The 20,682-nt window shown below is 38.1% G+C and overlaps 1 protein-coding gene across 1 annotated transcript in view; it reads left to right on the top strand.

The window, feature by feature from the left end:
- The first annotated feature begins 1,454 nt into the window (after positions 1-1,454).
- The window catches only part of LOC149273569 (nesprin-2-like), a 95,206-nt gene continuing 75,978 nt past the window's right edge, over positions 1,455-20,682 (top strand). Inside the window, exons 1-22 of the mRNA XM_089506142.1 lie at positions 1,455-1,536; positions 4,009-4,070; positions 4,581-4,676; positions 5,077-5,154; positions 5,251-5,343; positions 5,854-6,017; positions 6,387-6,583; positions 6,917-7,017; positions 8,223-8,324; positions 9,248-9,412; positions 10,194-10,306; positions 10,447-10,609; positions 11,816-11,912; positions 12,235-12,419; positions 12,673-12,819; positions 14,960-15,136; positions 15,327-15,461; positions 15,609-15,707; positions 16,813-16,904; positions 18,686-18,809; positions 19,891-20,048; positions 20,522-20,669. Coding sequence (XP_089362268.1) covers positions 1,455-1,536; positions 4,009-4,070; positions 4,581-4,676; positions 5,077-5,154; positions 5,251-5,343; positions 5,854-6,017; positions 6,387-6,583; positions 6,917-7,017; positions 8,223-8,324; positions 9,248-9,412; positions 10,194-10,306; positions 10,447-10,609; positions 11,816-11,912; positions 12,235-12,419; positions 12,673-12,819; positions 14,960-15,136; positions 15,327-15,461; positions 15,609-15,707; positions 16,813-16,904; positions 18,686-18,809; positions 19,891-20,048; positions 20,522-20,669 — 2,778 coding nt within the window. The remainder of the gene's footprint in view (positions 1,537-4,008; positions 4,071-4,580; positions 4,677-5,076; positions 5,155-5,250; positions 5,344-5,853; positions 6,018-6,386; positions 6,584-6,916; positions 7,018-8,222; positions 8,325-9,247; positions 9,413-10,193; positions 10,307-10,446; positions 10,610-11,815; positions 11,913-12,234; positions 12,420-12,672; positions 12,820-14,959; positions 15,137-15,326; positions 15,462-15,608; positions 15,708-16,812; positions 16,905-18,685; positions 18,810-19,890; positions 20,049-20,521; positions 20,670-20,682) is intronic.

The following is a 20,682-nucleotide window of genomic DNA, read 5'->3' as shown; positions in this document are numbered from 1 at the left end:
TTATCATTTCGCCCCCTTAATTTAAAGAGACAGGTAGTGGGCGGGGCTTTTGAGAGAATGATGTCAGAAATGCTTTTTACATTTAAAAAAAACCCAAGATAATAATCGTTAAGAAACCAGACGCACATCACACGATTTGCTACAAAACAAGAAGAATATAAAAATGAATCTGCTTTTAAATGCACATTAGTGTTCTTTAAAGACACGTTGTGAGTGGGGGGGGACACGTTACCGATTATTTCATGAGATTAACAGACAATAGAGCCGTAAACGCGTTAAAGGAACCCTCCCATCTATTGCAAACAATGGAGCCCATAAGCTCAGAGCAGAAAATCACTTTGAAAGTGGAAAGGTGGGGATGGGAGCAATGTCATGCTTATAATAATCATAATCATAAAGCCCAAAAAAATAAAATAATAATCATGAAGCCCCAAAAAATAAAATAATAATCATAATTAATAATCATAAAGCAAAACAAAAAAAATATAATCATAAAGCAATAATAATAATATTAATAATAATAAAACAATAATAATAATAAATAAAATAATAATAATCATAAAGCAAAAATAATAATAATAATAAAACAATAATAATAATAATTATAAATAAAATAATAATAATCATAAAGCAAAAATAATAATAAAATAATAATAACCATAAAGCAAAAAAAATAATAATCATAAAGGAAAAATAATAATATAATAATAATAATTAATAATCATAAAGCAAAAAAAGAATACTAATACATATAATAATAATAATAGTAATAATATTAAACTATGTACCACTGAATTATCTCGCTGTTGTTTCCAGTTGATTTTTCTTTTTATTATATCCTCACCTTTTGTTTCCGTACCTCCAAATTGTAATATAATGCACTACTCATTATGTCCTGTTTACCCATTATATATACTTTTTTAAAACTCATATCTCAATCATTATTAAATAGTTTAAAAAAATAAATAAATAGAAATGTAATAAAATAAATTGATACATTATGTAAAAACTTTTATGTGGTTGGAGATTTGACTGATACTTTATTGATACTTTTTATGTTACTTTGTAACATGGTAATATGGAGCTATTAATGTAACTAAGTGGGGCATTTAGAAGAAGAATAATGGGTTTTGTTCAAACTGAGGGACTGACCCTCGTAGAGAAGGACACATGGGATCTATATATATATATATGTATATATATATATATTATATCTTATCTCATTCAAATCATGAATCTGAACACAGGAGGGGATTTAGAAACAGTTTGTTGTTTGTGCACGTTATATGTATCTGGACAAATCCGCCGCAGGGCAGAGAGGGTGGAGAATGTTTAATGGTTAATGCTGATAAAGCAGATTTCCCTTTTTTTTTGGAGTCCAAGCTAAATACCAACACTGTGTTTTGTTTTTCTTGTAAGACTCTGCTTCACGCCGTACATATGAGGTCTTTACGATGTCTACGGACAGCGGGACCTCTCTGCCGGAAGGAGATCAGCAGGTTTTAGATGTCGACGTGCGGCATTCTGCTCTGCAGGGTAAGATTTATCCTTTAAAATGAAGGGAATTCAAGCAGAACGGGTTTAAGGAAGCGTCTTATATAAGCAGGGAGGGGGTGGTTTTTTTTACTTTACAGAGACAGTGGTAGATAAGTGGAACAGCCTCCCAGCAGAAGTGGTAGAGGGTAATACAGGGGTCGGACGGGGGCCGATATGCCGGAATGTCTAGGTTTCTGCTGGTGCCTGGCAGTATTTCGTATCAGATCGTTTATTTGCAGGTATTACAGTGAATATTTTCGCCGCTCCCTGTTTATCCAGGTAACTCCCCTATTGATAAAACGCTCACGATAAATGCGAAACGAATTGGCGCTTTTCTGTTCGGCTCTGAATCATACGCTATCTCCCTGCGCTCTCCCCTCAGCAAAAATATTTACTTTGGGCCTCGAAAAGAATTATTAATAATGTTACAAAGTGGGAATTTCCGTAAAGCGTCCGATTGAGTGACTTTCAGTGAGACTGAAATATGCATTTTTTTTTTTTACCCCGGAGTGGCTTTAGGTTATAAAACCTGTTCTAACGCATCGTGCAGAATCACGCAAACAAGTATGTGGATACTTTAAAATGTGAGGGCAATCGAGTCGTCCTTTACCCCCTTAAAGGGACGCCCCGGCCATTAAATCCACTTTAATGCATATGATAGCTGTGTGGCCCCTTTAAATTTTCATAACATTTTTTTTACAAATGCATGCGGGAGGTGGGTTTTGCAGAATCCCCCCAAATGCGTTTGCCCCTATCCTTGCCCCCTAACTATCTCCATGCATGTGATATACTCACATTTGTTGGTTGGCGAACCCTGCGGGCGCGCGGGGGGGGGGGGCGGGGAATGTTCAGACCCCCATGCGCATGTGCGGAAAGTGCTCCAACTGATTTCAATGGGGGGCACTTTCTTTCCACTGATTGGCGGCTTCAAGCCTAATAACCTTTAGTTCGATAAAGACAATTAGAGATTGAGTCATGGAATAACCTAAAGAGCCAACGCATTCCTTTCACGGACGTTATGGAACAATACACATAAATTAACCCCAAATTATAGTCTGCTCAATTATCGCAATATAATCGGTCTAGTCTGTGCAGCTCCTATTTATTTTAATGAATATAATTGGAGTTTTCTGATGTATTCACAAAATTATTTTCAGGGAGAATTACATAAAATTACCTTAATTTTTTTTTAATAATCTTTAATATTTGGTTGCATTTACACTTTAAAATAACAAAAAAAAAAAGGGCTGGTATGCGGTAATTCATTTTATCTTGTTATTTGTAGTATACATGAGGTTTGAAGAATAATAATGATAATAATGATTATTTTTATTATTATTATTATTATTATTAATGCTGTATTACATACTTTTGGCCCAGTTTTTGTAACATTACATAATAATAATAATGGTTAGAAGTCCTGGAATCCCATTTTCTGTATGATGGAGAATTCTCTAATACCGAGCATTGTCCTAAAAACACTTTTTGAAGATTCTACAAACTCTTCTTTTGACCTTATCTGACCTTATTTTGATTACCCTGCAAGCAATCTGCTTATTTCCCCAGCATACGCTTACCGTGCCAAGTCATATAGGCTGTCGCTAAACTAATAATCCTTAATTATCAACTCAACTGATGTTCAAATGTTTAAGGGACCTGATATCCTTGGCATGGATCTTGAGACCCCAAAACCTAGGGTCTGAAACCCTATTAAACAGGGACCCTCGAAATGCTCCATGCAAAGACCAGCTCTGCTGGCTTGTTTCTCCATATACCTACTACTTTTACCTAATCTACATTATCCTGGAAATGTCTACTCCTCTGATTTATCACATCTGACAAACTGTATGTCTTCAATTAGTCTGAACAATTACACGGGCAAACACTCTGAGATTTATGAATCAAAGGTTTATGGTCAATGGAACCCAAAAAGCAAACAATTGGAGCTGTAATAAAATAACATAAAAGACAAACTCAACATCAGTACATCTAAAGATATTACATTTATTGGATTCTCACCAAATGCTTAGCAAGCAAAATGCGCAGACATGAACTCGCCAGACAAAGGGCCAAGCCCACGTAGGGAAGCTTTACTTTGTTGAGAGGGTAGTAGCTAAGCGGAACAGCCTCCCGACAGAAGTGGTAGAGGGTGATACAGTGAGGGTATTAAACACGCGTGGGATAGACATCCGGCTCCTGAATCTAAGACGAGACCGACGACTGATTAAGGTTTGAGTCTTTACAAAGACGGGGGCCGCATGGTGTTCTTTAAATTGGGTGAACTGCTTTGTCCAGGACGTATATAATCTTAACACGTCACTTACCTCTCTCCTTTGCATTATGGGGCGGAATAAACTTGATGAAACAGAGGGGCAGCACTCTCGTTGGTGGTCAGCAACATGTATATGGTAACCCTACCGCTAGGTCTCTGCTTAGAATATACGGACACAATGTCTTCTTCTTGATTTACAGCTGAGCAAGAAGGGACTCAGAAGAAAACCTTCACCAACTGGATAAATTCTCAGCTTTCAAAGGCAAGTCCTTCCCCACCGTTATATCCGTATCCGCTCGACATTTCCACCTGGGATACAAAAGAATCCCAAGAACTTCCTACAAAGGCTGTTTGTTACATTTTTTGTTACGTTATTACGATTTCGCTAATTAAATCAGACGACCCTGCGCTTTTAGGATTGGGATTTCCGTTCTTAAGCAATATGTATGTTTCTCAGAATATCTATTCAGAGATGAGAGAGCTAAAATAAGAGCATTTGGTGAGAAAAGCTTATTTACGTGCAAAATAGTGCAATTCTTAGGACATATCGTGCTGTTTTTATAGTTAAAAAAAAAAAATATATATATATTATTATTATTATTAATATTATTATTTTTATTTTTTTTGAAATTATTTTTGCTTCCTGCAATATATTATTGATTTTTATAGAAAATGATATAGAAAACAATTTTTTGAAAAATTAGATTTTAATGTAATACATTTTTTTTGTAAAAAAATTATTTTTCAATTGTTATGTACTTTTTTTTTTTAGCATCCCCTTTCATCGTCTGTTACGGACCTATTTACCGACATCCAGGATGGGCATGTTATCCTGGACTTATTAGAGGTTTTATCTGGAGAGGAACTGGTAATAAAAATAAAATCCATTTACATTCCGGTTACAAAACAACATTTCTTATACAAATATATTTTTAGGCGCAGATTTGCCTTTTTGTTCCCTATTAATTTATGGCGTTCTTGGAAAATGCGCACTTGGCGTCTGCGCTCTGATTGGTCGCTTATCTTCTGAAGATATTTAATCCAACAGAGGCTGTTTAAAAAGTATAGAAAATGAAAATTTGTGGGTATTTTTCTTTTTTTTTTTCTTATTTTTTTAAATGGCTCATTTTTGTTACTAACCATATTTACAAAAATTGCCCAAATCATCTTAAAATGTTGTCGGAATTTTTTTTTTTTATGTTAATGGTTTACACTAAAGTTCTGCCAGCGATCGCGAGTCCTCATTGAGTCCTCTTTGTCTTTTACAGCCACGCGAAAAGGGAAGAAATGTATTTCAATCTAGAAGCAACATCGCATCGGCCCTGACTTTTCTAGAGAGACGTTCGGTAAGCGTATAGCGTTCCAGAAAATATCTGCTGATTTAGCCGTTTTTGAAGCACGCCCTGGAATAACCCTTTTTTTTTTATATTTTTTTTTTGTAGATCAAACTCATTAATATTCATGTGGAGGACATCATTAGCGGAAAGCCGTCTATTGTACTCGGCCTAATTTGGAAAATCATTTTGCATTTTCACGTGAGTTTGTTGTTTGAAACGATCTATCCTTCTTTGTCCAACATTCAGACAAAGTTGTTCTGTTAAAAAAAAAAAAAAAAAAGTTTTAAAATTTTGGTAAATTAGAAAAAAATTGTTGACTAATTTTGAATGTATAAACAAAATAGAAGTATTAAGATTTGTCGGCGACTAAGTTGTTACTTCGTTGGTGAAAAGTTCTACCAAAGTGATTGGAATGTTACCACCGATCGTCCTTTTTTACCTATTTGCCTTAGAATTGCTGTTTATAGAGAACTGCCAACGTTTTTTTTGGTTCTCCACCCATTGAATTTTAAAACACTTGGCCAGTGGAGACCTCCCAAAGCACGAGAAGTCATGTTGACTTCTACCCAACCGCTGACCCCAAATTCAATGGCTTCCCAGAATGTTCCCAGAAGCTAGGAAGAGCATTCATTGTATTATTGATTATTGTTATTGGAATTATTGATGAACTTATCATGAATTGTGTGGATTGTCTGCAATGTTTTGTAGATTGAAGGGCTCGCCAAGATATTGGCAGACGCGGAGGAGAAGACCGAGGCTAACAAAGGAGCTTCACCGACCGCCAGCCCACCGACTAAAAAGAGCGCCAGGTCTCGGTGGAAGCTGTCGGCCAAGAAAGTGCTCCTGCAATGGGCAAAAGAAACATGCGGGCAGTAAGTAGAGGGTAGCAACGTATACACGGCCCATATTCGGGGAGCCTAAAAATGATAATAGGTTCCGTTTAAGACTTCCTGTTCTCGGGATCTGCAGGGTTACTTCTTCCCGTGAAGTTATCCCTCACCTGTTAAGTTGCTGATTGTTGCTGATTGGTTCAGGCAGCCTTTGTAAGAGTGAAGGGAGAGAACTCCAGGACAGGAAATTAGATTATTCTGGATCTGCCACAGGCTGCCACCCATCTCAGCTTCTATGAGTTACACTGATAAAAAAGCGCAGGCTGTGGGCGGTTCTAGTGAGTGAACTGAGTTTGGTAAAAGTTGGGATATTGGGAAATTTTCCCTTTAAAATGATTTTTGTTTTTCCAGATACGGGTCGATCGATATAAAAGATTTCAAATCAAGCTGGAAGACGGGCTTGGCCTTTCTGGCGATCATCCATTCTCTGAGGCCGGATCTCGTGGACATGGACAAAATTCACGAGAGGACCGATAACGAAAACCTACGAGAAGCGTTCAGAATCGCAGAGAGTGAATTAGAAATCCCCAGGCTTCTGGAACCCGACGGTGCATTTCTAAATTGAAGGGATAGTTTATAGCAGTGAGAGCAATAACGGAATGAAAAAAAAAACACGGAGAGGGTGGTAGATAAGTGGAACAGCCTCCCAGCAGAGGTGGTAGAGGGTAATACAGTGAGGGTATTAAACATGCATGGGATAGACGTACGGCTCCTGAATCTAAGACAAGACCAACGATTGATCTGAGTCTTTACAGCAGGAAAGACGGGGGCCGGATGGGGGCCGATCTGCCGTCAGGTTCTATGTTACTTTGTAACTCTTCTGATGCTTTCTTTCGCAGCTATTATAACAGTAACAGTAAACGTTCACACTTGCTTTACAGACTTGAGTGTTTCTGATCCCGATGAAAAGTCAATCATGACGTACGTGGCGCAGTTCCTACAATACTCCAAGAACGCGGGGGAACCAAAGAAAGATATGCCGGTTCGTATCCACATTCCCGATCCCGAGAAAGCAGTCCCGAGTTGCTAATAAAAACAAATGATTGAGTTAATAATCACGGAGCTCCGGTAACTTTAATGCGTTTTATCAATCTGGAAGGGAAATGTTCTGCTCTGAGGTTCTCCATGCGTCTCCAGTAATGGATGGGGAGGAAACATTTGCTCTGTTGGAGGAACCAACGCCACGACGTGGACAGGTCCATTGTTCGTGGTGAGCGAGTCCCAGCAGATATCCCAACGAGACTAAGTCCCTTCTTGTGTGAATGCAGCTGTCTCCTTCTGTCCGAGACGAGCAGCAGCCGAGCCGGCGGTCGCACACTGACTTCTTTATGTCCGTTCTCACGCGTTTCAGGACAGCTGTTCATTTGTTACACTCCCAAAAACTCTAGAGCGGGATGAAAAATATTGAACGTTTCTTATGATATTCATCGAGGTCGGCCGGTAAAACGCTGATTTTATGAATCTAAAAATCTTTATTATTTTATCTGATGAAGAATATTCCGCGGCTGTGCTGACGTAGATGGGAATGATTGTCTAGTGTTCCTGGGCTATGATGGCTGCTTTGCCGGACAGCTGCTGGAAATGATGACCCGTGCACTAGATTTCAGCATTGGGCTCGGCCCTTGATTAAGCAGGACTAAAAATGTATAATTATTTGCTAAAAGAAAACAGCAGAAAACACAACAAAAGTTTCTTTTTCTTTTTTTTAAGTTTATTATTTAAAATTTTAGTTCTAATTTTTTCAGGCAGCTGCATATCAGCCGTTTGTATGATTCTCGCTCTGTTATCTGATCCCCGATCTACTTGACAAACACCCTGACTCCTTATCATACTTACTGCGGGAAAAAAATAGAATGGCTCAGTCTTAATCACCCAGTCGGACTCTCTGGGTAATGAAAGTCAATGGAGGGCGGACTTCATTAGCATCGCCATAAAGCAGCAGCTCAGTGTGACTGACAACAATGGCCGCCTCCAGATCTGCGTATAAATGAGATAAAACCAGATTCCATAGGGGAACATTTTGGGTTTATTTCTGTCAAATTTTACCCATAATAAGGCTAATAACCCTAATTACACTAAAGAGGGTGATATGGTCATTATACAATGTTATTAATAAATTGATCACTCTGCTCTCCATTAGTGATTGTATGAATTATTAAGATTTACTCCGTTTTCTTCTATTTTCAGGTCCGGGTGAAGAAGGCCGTAGAGTGGCTAAACGCAGAAGATCAGGCATTAAAAGAATTATTTGCTGCAACGAAAGTTGAAACATACGCAAAAAAGTACAACGTTAGTATCGGCACGTCTCTATAAATCATTTTTAATATGAAAAAGCACTTTTTTTTTTACTACCAGGGGTTATAAGAAATATATATTTGTTCCATTTATAATTATTTTCTTTTATTTATTTTTCTTAATTAGGAAATTCTTCTATTCATGAGAAAGTTTAATGAGCAAAAACGGATTTTCCTGTCTGACTTGGCGATGACGTCTTTGCCGGTTGAAGACCAGGCGCTTATCAGGCAATCCTTGGAAAATATAACTACCCAGGTGAAAAGATATATATATATATATATATATATATATATATATATATATATATATATATATAGCATTATTATATATTTAAGGGAAATGGACGCTTTAATATTATTTGTCTACAAAAAACCCTGGCTCCTTATCATACTGCCTGTGGGAAACAATAGAATGGCTCAGTCTTAATCACCCAGACAGACACTCTGACTAATGAAAGTCTATGGAGGAACGGACTTCATTAGCAGTGAGGGGATGTAAACATGCATGGGATAGACATACGGCTCCTGAATCTAAGACGAGACGGGGGCCGAATGGGGCCGATCTGCCGGCAGGTTTTAGGTTGCCGTATGAGTCGGATATGGAACTGACTTAAAAAAAAAATTTGCATAGAAGCAACCCGAATTCACCTTATGTTCTCATTCACATTAACCTGTCGAGGGATTCATGCCAACAAACCATGTGATACGTTATTATCACCCAGGAATTCTAATGGAATCGGAAATAAGGTTTTTAATCCTAACGTGTTGACGATTGTTCACAAACAAAGACTGAAATAACTGTGGAAATAGTTTTGATGATGATTTTGTCACCTGGAATGGTATTTTGGGTTGATGACTCATTTTTTCTGGGTTTTTTATCTGGGCTGCGGTGGTTCTGACCTCTTCGGTGTTTATTAGATTGCAGAGTGGAAGGAAGACCTGGACCGCAGTTTACCGCCTCCATTGAATGACATCGAGACGTGGCTCACGGGGGCAGAACGTCTACAGATGCAAGAATTACCCGAGTCGGAGAACCCCTACGAGACGATGTCTCTGCTCCGAAAGATATCAGCTTTCTACAAGGTGCAATCATTCAATACGTCACAAGTTCTAAATCACTTATTAACTACCTCGTTCCTATGGTGACTGCCCAGTACTTAGAGCTTTCATTACTATAGCCCTTTGTACAGTACCAGGTTTGGGGTCACTATTTTCAGCTAAAGGGCCATTGGAACCCAGGAGTGATGGGAGTGATAGAGGGCCACTGGAACACAGGAGTGATGGGAGTGATAAAGGGCCATTGGAACACAGGAGTGATGGGAGTGATAAAGGGCCATTGGAACACAGGAGTAATGGGAGTGATAAAGGGCCATTGGAACACAGGAGTGATGGGAGTGATAAAGGGCCACTGGAACACAGGAGTGATGGGAGCGATAAAGGGCCATTGGAACACAGGAGTGATGGGAGTGATAAAGTGCCATTGGAAGACAGGAGTGATGGGAGTGATAAAGGGCCATTGGAACACAGGAGTGATGGGAGTGATAAAGTGCCATTGGAAGACAGGAGTGATGGGAGTGATAAAGGGCCACTGGAACACAGGAGTGATGGGAGTGATAAAGGGCCACTGGAACACAGGAGTGATGGGAGTGATAAAGGGCCACTGGAACACAGGAGTGATGGGAGTGATAAAGGGCCACTGGAACACATTTGTAATGTAACCCCGGAATTCTTCTGTATTAATATTTCCCATAGACAGGGGATCCACGTTATTTGGGGAGCTTCAAGCGCATCAATTCTTGGGATATTTTATTCTGTTGAAAATACGTATTTCACATTTACTAATTTCACTAAAAATCTCTTACAGGATATGATATCCCCGGCTGCTGATCATTTGGAAACCGTCAAATCCTTCAAGAACTTAGATGAAAACGGGGCGATTCTTGTGCCGAGTGATAAGATAGAGGAGATGAAAAGCAGGTACAGCCGGTTCTTAAAACTTTCGTCTCTTTTCATTTTTTTGTTTGATGCGAAAGAACCTAAAAATTGCTTTTTTTAAAGATGTTGATAAGAAATAAACTTATTTTTTTTGTTTTTAAATATTTTTATTTTATTTTTAGGGTAATTAAAATAGTAGAAGGGAGTTTTATCGCTCTTGTGGATTACCGCTGTGCCGCGCATCACGTGCTGGGGCTGCTGAAGGAGGCTAAACCCAGTTTAAAAATCTGGACTGGAAAGTACAAATCCTGGGAATCGGTTGAGGCGCTTCTGGCCGACTGGAAAGTGAGTTCCAATATAGGGGTTTATTGTCCAATTCTGTTTAGATTTAATTTCACCGCATTAATTATTCACCATGAAGGGTGCTGGTGCGATTTCTATAAAACGGGATCAGAAAGGATCAAGTCACCATGTAAATGTTGCCTAAAGCCTTTGTTACACTATGTTCCATGAAGGGTCCTGGAGAGTCGACAACAAAAAGAACACAGAAAGGATCCAGGCTCCATGCAAATGCAGACTAAAGAGTTTGTTGTATCCCCCCAGTGGCTGTGTGTGGAATTACAAGTGAAACATAAAAAAAGAATCAAAGCAGCCGTCTGAAAATGTTACTGAATCCGAGCAAATAAAGACTTTTGCCAGGATTGCAGCCTTGTTTTGTTAACCCCACTTTAACCAGGTTTCCCCCCCCAAAACAAATGTTAGCGAATCATCATTGCATGTTATAGAGCACCAACAGATTCCGTAGCGCAGCTCAATTCCTCTTCTGGATCACGTTGTTATGGGATCTTTGTGCTTTGTACGTGATGTGTGTTTTTTTTTATCATTGTATGCGATTATGTGTAAATATTGACATAAAGGTGGTTTATTAACCAGTCCGCACCCAGTTCTACCTTCACTTCTGAACTTAAAGGGACAGCCTTCATATTCACATTGATCTATATGAGAGCAAAGAGGTCTCTTTAAATTTTAAAGCCCCACCCCTTGCTAATGTATGGGGGGAGGGGTCTGTCCCTGCCCTAATGAGTTGGGTCTGGGGCTGACACATCTCGTCACCCATGATATACTCAACTATGGAGAACATGGCCAGAAAAAGCTCTCATTGACTTAAATGCCACCCCCTGTCCTGTCCCTTTAACTGCTTTTTAACCCCTTAATGACAAAGCCCGTACATGTACCGGCCCAAAAAGCATTGTTTTCAATGGGTTTAGGGACCGCCCATTGTCCTTAAGGGGTTAAACTTTTTAAATTTCCTCGGTATCCAACAACCCGATTAAATACCCGTCACACGTGTTTTCTGCACCCACGCAGACTTTATTATCATCAAATTCTAGGAAATAATGTATTTTTCACCTATATTATTATTAATATTATTATTTATATCTATTCACCTATACATTCGCTTGCGCACGTTAACACATCGTTGTGGATTTGATGGACAAAAAAATTACAGTTTTTTTTTTTTTTTTTTTTAAACTTTAATTTTATATTTAGGATTTTATGGAAGAAAAACAGATGCTGATTCAACTTGAGACGGCTTTCCAGAGATTCCGGGAGCTTAACGCCCGGCTAATGGCTTCAGATGAATATTGTAAGCAACGTCCCGGTTTAAACAAATATATATATTAAATATATATTAAAGATTTTTGTAAGAGGAGTTTTTTTTTGGTATGTTAAATAATTAGCACATTTAAAAAAAAAAAAAATAAAAAAAAAATGCTTTGTATAAAGTGGAACATTTTTAGTAATATCATTTTCTGAATTTAGCATTTTTGACCAAGATTGCTGTCTTTTTGGATATTAATTGGATATTAGTAATTAACCCTTTCATCCATCATGCCAGTAGCCCTTTAAAGCATGTAAGTCTAGTTTTTTTTTCTTGTTTTTTTTTTTTTTTTTATATTGTCATACAGCAAACGATTCTGAAATCATAAAGGAGTATGAAGCGATCCAGTCGAAATATGAACGTTTCCTAAAGGCCGCCCAGGACGCCAAATCCAACTTGGAAAACGTTCTCTCTTCTTGGACTCATTTTGAAAACAATATCGCGCTAATTACACGCTGGTTGGATGAACAACAAAGGATACAAAATGTTAAAGTAGGTCATTTTCTGACTTAATTGGGGTAAAAACGCGAGGCCATCATCTAAAACCAGAGGCTCAGAGGCTTAAATGGAATGGAAGGAAGCTTTACTTTACTGCCTCCCAGCAGAGGTGGTAGAGGGTAAGAATGTAAGTAAAAGAGGAGGCAGGGCGGAAGATCCATAATCCAGAGTAGTGTCTAAACAGACGTATCGGGTGAGTCAGCCATTATTTTCTAGCGATGAGTAATATTTTGGAACACAAATCCAGGTTCCCATGGAGATCATGTCCAAGTGGAAATCCGTCCACGCGTCTTCCAACAACGATGGAAACTTCCTGATCGAAAGAACCGCCGAAAAGACGGCTTCAAAACTCTCCAGCACACTGAAGGCTGTAAACGGTCGATGGAACAAATATGTATGTTTTTTTAAGACTTAGTTACTTTTTTTTTTTTTTTGTGTTTTTTTTTTTTCTTTCTAGAAAAAATATCTTGTTGAAGGAAAATAAAATATACAATTATAATGAAAATAAAAATAGGGAGAATACAGAGAAACTTAAAAAAAAAATCCATATTGGAGCATTCTATTGGTTGCTATGGTGATAAGACCACTTTTCAGACTTTGTACCAAAATATGCATGGTATTTTTTAAAAGTACAAAACCGATGAAAAAGGTTATTTTAAATCACACTTAATGCCTTAATGTCTAAAAACGAATAATACATTTTAAAACAGAGCCGGTTGTGTTTGAATAGAATAGAATAATTTGGCTTTTGTTCTTTAATATTTTGGGAATGTTTTGTTGTTTTTTTTTGCCTGGTACGTGGTTCGAATTTTAATGACATTTTCTCTAAGGTGAAAGTATATGAAGAGCAGAAGAAAGTGGAGAATGGCAGCAAAACTCCAACCAACCCGCCTGAAGGAGAGGTAACATCACAAAAAAAAACCAAAACCAAAACACAAGGAACTCAGTAAAGTGACCATTTTCACAAACTTTCACAAACTTTTTCCTAAGCGACTTTAAGAAGTTAATTTATTATTATTATTATTATTGTTATTATTATTAGTAGTATATTTTTGGTATTATTTTTAGTAGTAGTAGTATATTTTTGTATTATTATTCTTATAATTAGTAGTAGTACTAGTATATTTTTGTATTTGTATTATTATTATTAGTAGTAGTACTAGTACATTTTTGTATTAGTATTATTATTATTATTAGTAGTAGTAGTAGTAGTAGTAGTAGTAGTATTATATTTTTGTATTTGTACTATTATTAGTAGTAGTAGTATATTTTTGTATTTGTAGTATTATTAGTAGTAGTAGTACTAGTATATTTTTGTATTTGTAGTATTATTATTATTATTAGTAGTAGTAGTAGTATATGTTTTTTATTATTATTATTATTATTTGTAGTAGCAGTAGTAGTACTAGTATATTTTTGTATTTGTATTATTATTAGTAGTAGTAGTATTATATTTTTGTATTTGTAGTATTATTATTAGTAGTATATTTTTGTATTTGTAGTATTATTAGTAGTACTAGTATATTTTTGTATTTGTAGTATTAGTAGTAGTAGTACTAGTATATTTTTGTATTTGTAGTATTATTATTAGTAGTAGTATATGTTTGTATTATTATTATTTGTAGTAGCAGTAGTAGTACTAGTAAATTTTTGTATTTGTATTATTATTAGTAGTAGTAGTAGTATTATATTTTTGTATTTGTAGTATTATTATTAGTAGTAGTATATTTTTGTATTTGTAGTATTATTAGTAGTAGTAGTATATTTTTGTATTTGTAGTATTATTATTATTAGTAGTAGTAGTACTAGTATATTTTTGTATTTGTAGTATTATTATTATTAGTAGTAGTAGTAGTAGTAGTATATGTTTGTATTATTATTATCATTATTATTTGCAGTAGCAGTAGTAGTACTAGTATATTTTTGTATTTGTATTATTATTATTATTAGTAGTAGTATATGTTTGTATTATTATTATTATTATTATTATTATTATTTGTAGTAGTAGTACTAGTATATTTTTGTATTTGTATTATTATTATTATTAGTAGTAGTAGTAGTATATTTTTTTATTATTATTAGTAGTAGTAGTAGTATATTTTTGTATTATTATTATTGTTATTAGTAGTAGTAGTAGTATATTTTTGTATTATTATTATTGTTATTAGTAGTAGTAGTAGTAGTAGTAGTAGTAGTATATGTTTGTATTATTATTATTATTATTATTATTATTATTATTTGTAGTAGCAGTAGTAGTACTAGTATATTTTTGTATTTGTATTATTATTATTAGTAGTAGTAGTAGTAGTAGTATATTTTTGTATTATTATTATTATTAGTATTATATATAATTATTTGTATTTATCGAGCATAAGAATGTTGTTAATGTATGATACTAGTATTATTTTTAAGTAGCATACTATTATTATTATTTTGTTGTTTTAAAAAAAAAATATTATTATTTATGTTTTATTTATATATATTTTTTGTATAAATATTTATTTTCTTGTTACACGTGTTTTGTTACATTTCAGCAGGAATCCCCTGCTTCGGCGTCGCGTTCCTCCGAGGCTGAAATAAAAGACAGGTTTGAGAGTTCAAAGAGCAAACTTGAATGGTACATCACGGCGGCGACTCGTCTCCTCGGACAAAGACTCACCCCCGAGGAGTTCATCTCACAGTACGAGGTCCGACTGTCCTCCGAGACGCTTGTGGGGTTTTTGGGGGGCTGAAGTTTATTAACTGAAAAGTTTATTAAAGAGAAAACGGCACTGGAACCAAACCGCTGCTGTAACTCTCAGTAATAAATAACGAGTATTTAAAGCCGCGATAACACAGAAAATAATGTTTTTAGACGAATTTGGATTCACAAATTATTGTAAGTCTCCGTTCTCTTTGCAGAAAACCGCGGGGAGTTACGGCAATGAAAATCTCGACGGGTTTTTGAAATCAGCCGATCAAATGAAAAACATTTCGAGTCCTAATGAAAAGGCGGCCGTGGATTCGGTGAGCGCCGACATCCGCAACAGGTGGCAGGTACAAAAAAATGACCGATTCTCGGCATATTTCTCCATTAGAAACAGTATTTACGGCGACTTTAACGTATCGGCTTCTCGATTCCAGGCCGTTCGCGACGAGATAGAGTCCTATGTATTTCAATTAAAAATTCTTGTGGAAAAAAAGAGATTCGAGGAGTTATTCTGCGAACTGGAAGAACAAATCCGTAAAGAGGAGAAGTCCGCGGATCCTCGAGGCGACGAGGACCTCATTCGAGATCACAGGGTGCGAGATCAAAATCAACCATTTATTTTCTTATTTTATCTAAAAAAATATGTTTTCATTTAAAAAAAAATAAAAAATCTGGGGTCGCTCGGAGTCTATCCTGCCGACACGTAACGGGGTTAACGTTATCTTGTACAGGTTTTGTTTTCTGAGGAAGGCTGTCAGGGGAGGCTGAACCGTTGTCTGCAAGCGATGAAGGAATTGGTTGATGCCCCATGGCCGTCCAGAGATAACGCGGATGCCGACGCATTAATTGCAGAGTGTGCAAGAAAGCTGGAGGCGTTAGAGAGACGAGCGTCCGAGGTTCTAAGTTCCTTACTGACTCATCAAGGTCAGACTAAACAGTTCCACGAGAAAAAGTAAGTCTCAGAAGAAATGCAAAAAACAATATATATATATATATATATATATACAGTACGATTGTAAGATTGCGTGCAAAGCCATCTAATGTATCGGTTTCTCTTAGTTTTGTCAGACCCTTTGAGTATAGGGACTGTAAGAAGCACTGCGGGAATTCTTGACGCTATATAAATAAAAGATAATAATAATAATAACCTGATTAGAGCTCCACCTGGTGGCAGAAGTGGTTACATACACACATACATTCTCCTGATTAATCATTAATGTTCAAATATTTACTTTGGAAAAATCTTTATATCCAGAATCGTGACTGAGCGTAAAGTATTTTCGGACTTAAAAATTAAAATGCATCATTACTACATTTTTGTTTTAATTCTATGCTTTTGTTTTTTTTTTTTGATTAGCAGATAAAATTGATAATATAATATATAATATAAAATAATAATAATAAAATAAAAAAAAATCCAAGGAAATGTTTTACTAACTTTTCTAAATTTCTTTGCAGCGTTCCTTTTACTGCTTACGAAAACGGGGCAGCCGGCGACAAATCAGAACAGGTACACGGAAACCTATCTTCTTTATTTAGACCTTTGCAACAATATTGCTTTTTGCAAATTTAGTCCTGCATCACGTGAGGTTTGGGGCTTTCATTTTTTTTTTTAGAAGGTGTATGCAAAAGCCTTTAAATGTAGATGCTTTAATAAAGACTTTTAACGTTTTTTCCTTTACTTACTATTTTCTCTAGATGTCTGAAGTCGACCCCGAGCACCGGAACGGAAGTTTAATATGTGAAAACAACCAAACGAATGGTTCCACTTTAGATACGATGTTAAGGAGGTAATTGGATAAAACGTATAAGACACATAAGTAATTCCTCACATCTCGACACATTGTAAAAATGCATAAAAAACAATATAATATATATACACTGCTCAAAATAATAAAGGGAACACTTAAACAACACAATGTTACTCAAAGTCAATCACACTTCTGTGAAATCACACTGTCCACTCAGGAAGCAACACCGATGGACAATCTATTTCACACGTTGCTGTGCAAACGGAACAGACAACAGGTGGGGATTATAGGCAATTAGCAAGACACCCCCAATAAAGGAGAGGTTCTGCAGGTGGTGACCACAGACCACGTCTCAGTTCCTATGCCTCCTGGCTGATGTTTTGGTCTCTTTTGAATGCTGCCGGTGCTTTCACTCTCGTGGTCGCATGAGACGGAGTCTACAACCCACACAAGCGGCTCAGGTAGTGCAGCTCATCCAGGATCATCACATCAATGCGAGCTGTGGCAAGAAGGTTTGCTGTGTCTGTCAGCGTAGTGTCCAGAGCATGGAGGCGCTACCAGGAGACAGGCCGGTACATCAGGAGACGTGGAGGAGGCTGTAGGAGGGCAACAACCCAGCAGCAGGTCCGCTACCTCCGCCTTTGTGCAAGGAGCAGCGGGAGGAGCACTGCCAGAGCCCTGCAAAATAACCTCCAGCAGGCCACAAACGTGCACGTGTCCACTCAAACGGGCAGAAACAGACTCCATGAGGGTGGTATGAGGGCCCGACGTCCCCAGGTGGGGGTTGTGCTTACAGCCCAACACCGTGCAGGACGTTTGGCATTTGCCAGAGAACACCAGGATTGGCATAATCGCCACTGGCGCCCTGTGCTCTTCACAGATGAAAGCAGGTTCACACTGAGCACATGTGACAGACGTGACAGAGTCTGGAGACGCCGTGGAGAACATTCTGCTGCCTGCAACATCCTCCAGCATGAACGATTTGGCGGTGGGTCAGTAATGGTGTGGGGTGGCATTTCTTTGGGGGGCCGCACAGCCCTCCATGTGCTTGCCAGAGGTAGTCTGACTGTCATTAAGTACTGAGATGAGATCCTCAGACCCTTTGTGAGACCGTATGCTGGTGCGGTTGGCCCTGGGTTCCTCCTAATGCAAGACAATGCTAGACCTCATGTGGCTGGGGTGTCAGCAGTTCCTGCAGGAGGAAGGCATTGATGCGATGGACCGGCCCGCCCGTTCCCCAGACCTGAATCCGACTGAGCACATCTGGGACATCATGTCCCGCTCCATCCACCAACGCCACGTTGCACCACAGACTGTCCAGGAGTTGCCGGATGCTTTAGTCCAGGTCTGGGAGGACATCCCTCAGACCATCCGCAACCTCATCAGGAGCATGCCCAGGCGTTGTAGGGAGGTCATACGGGCACCTGGAGGCCACACTCACTACTGAGCCTCATTGTGACTTGTTTTAAGGACATTACATCAAAGTTGGATCAGCCTGTAGTGTGGTTTTCCATTTTGATTTTGAGTGCGACTCCATATCCAGACCTCCATGGGTTGATGAATTTGATTTCCATTGAGAATTTTTGTGTGATTTTGTTGTCAGCACATTCAGCTATGTAAAGACGGACGGACGTCATACGATTAGTTCATTCATTCAGATCTACGATGTGTAATCTTAGTGTTCCCTTTATTATTTTGAGCAGTGTATATATATATATATATATATATATATATATATACATATAAAACGACACAAAGTGATAATTTTCAATAGTTTTCCTGATTATACAGTTTTATACAGAATACGTTGTTTTATTAAGGTACGATGCTGAGAAGTCTAATCTGGAAAATTTGGTAAAAAGCACAAGAGAGAAATTTATTACCGAGAGTCCGCGGGATGCCGAAGACATTCGAGATCTTCAAAGCCGACTTCACGAGCTACAGGTACGGCTTAAAATACACGTTTTACATCGTAAGCTGTAAGAAAGGATGTTTTTAAATGTTTTGTCCAAAATGATTCCCCCCCAAAATTGTGAAGTCTAAAAGGTCACTCTCCTTGAAAAAGTTGATACTTTGTTGACAAAAATGAATATTGTTATTAATACTGTTAGTGTAACTTAAGTAATTTATAACAATTGTTTTATGTATGTAAATACAGCATATATATATATATATATTGTGACAACCCCTATAGCAGGAGGGCCATACATGTCACTTTTAGGGGGTCCTAAGCACAGTCCTCTATGGCAATCAGAGTCAGGAACAGCAGCTTTGAACAAAACAGTGCTTTATTTTAACCGCTTAAACCCCCAAAAAACCAAATTATAAAAATAAAACCTAGCTCCCAATTGGAGCCGTCTCTAACTGAACTATGCTGGTCCAGACTGACCGGCCTAATCTCCCACTAACTCAACCTCCCAGCCAGACCCAGCTACGCCAGGCACTGGAAAACCTCCCCCAGACAGCACACACAGGGGTCCGGGCAGGTATTGCCTCACTTGGCTCAGGGATGGTCCTCTTCAGGGCCTCTCCTTGCCCCTGGGAGTGCAGGGAGCTTCCTCTTCCCCCAACAGTCTCTGAGTATCAGGCTCCAGGGGTTTTTAATGCCCAGCACCTGTGCCTGACGCCGGCCCCATAGGAATCCCGGACCGGATCCTGCAGACTTCTAGCCTCCTGGAAAAGCCGGCATGGAGTTTCCACAGAATGGGGAAATGGAGCATTGGCCCACCCTGCTCTCCAATTGCTCCACCCCAGGGACCCCTATGTATAATCTGCATAGCAGCTGTACTCAGATGCCATGCTAATCATCTCCCTGGGGTTCACAATCTCACAATATATATATATATATATATATATATACATACAGTATATATCTTTATATATATATTTAATCATACATATTTCTATACATTTATATATAAATAAAATTTCATAAAATCTAGGCTGGTTTCAGGCTACAACTCTTGTAAATCAATTGAGCTATTTTATGTAAAATAAAGTGTAATAATAACGTTGTTTATTCTAGGAGTTACAAGCCGAAGCAAAGCCGCGCTGGGTGAAGTTTGAGAGCACCTCGCGTACTCTGGAGGACCTCGTGGATGGGACGGAGAAAAAGAAATTATCTGAGAAAAGAAAGATATTCCAGACCGACCTGGAAACTCTTAAAGAAGAAATTGCAAGCCGGTATGGAAATAATCGTACTTAATCCGTACCTTCACGTTAGGATTGATCCACGCCGACTCTCCCGCTACTAACACATTGAGTCTCATGGTATATGGACAGTTGGGGACGTTGTCTTTGTAAGCGCAAGCCTGTAATAATCATAAGGGTCGTAAGTCAAATGTTTGGGCAAGAAAAATCAGCAGGATTCTTAATAATGTATATCCTAACACAGGGGTGTCCAACGTGCGGCCCTCCAGCTGCTGCAGGACTACATCTCCCATACTCCTCAGCCAGCCCCTTAGCTGAAAGAGCATTATGGGAGATGTAGTCCTGCAGCATCTGGAGGGCCGCAGGTTGGACGCCCCTGTCCTAACATATGGTGTCAATGATCTAGATAGCATTTCCTTTTGCGTTAACCGCATGAAGATATGTTCTAAACCAGCCTGTGCTTGTATGTTCTTGTGACACATTAGAGAATCTTTGTCGTTACATAGGGTCCAGTCTCTGGATTCCACAATCGATATTCTGTTACCAATCGAAGAAGATGTTACTGTTCTGTGTGAATCCAACCAGAAGCCCAGGAAACAGGAGATGGAGAAATTCACCCTCTCGGCCATGAAATCGGTTTTCCAGGAGCTAAAGGTAAAAAAATATT

The sequence above is a fragment of the Sceloporus occidentalis genome, unplaced genomic scaffold (assembly GCF_023333645.1).
Source record: "Sceloporus occidentalis isolate IW3139 unplaced genomic scaffold, rSceOcc1.0.p SCAF_366, whole genome shotgun sequence".
NCBI classification, from domain to species: domain Eukaryota; kingdom Metazoa; phylum Chordata; class Lepidosauria; order Squamata; family Phrynosomatidae; genus Sceloporus; species Sceloporus occidentalis.
This window is presented reverse-complemented; position numbering and strand designations above follow the sequence as displayed.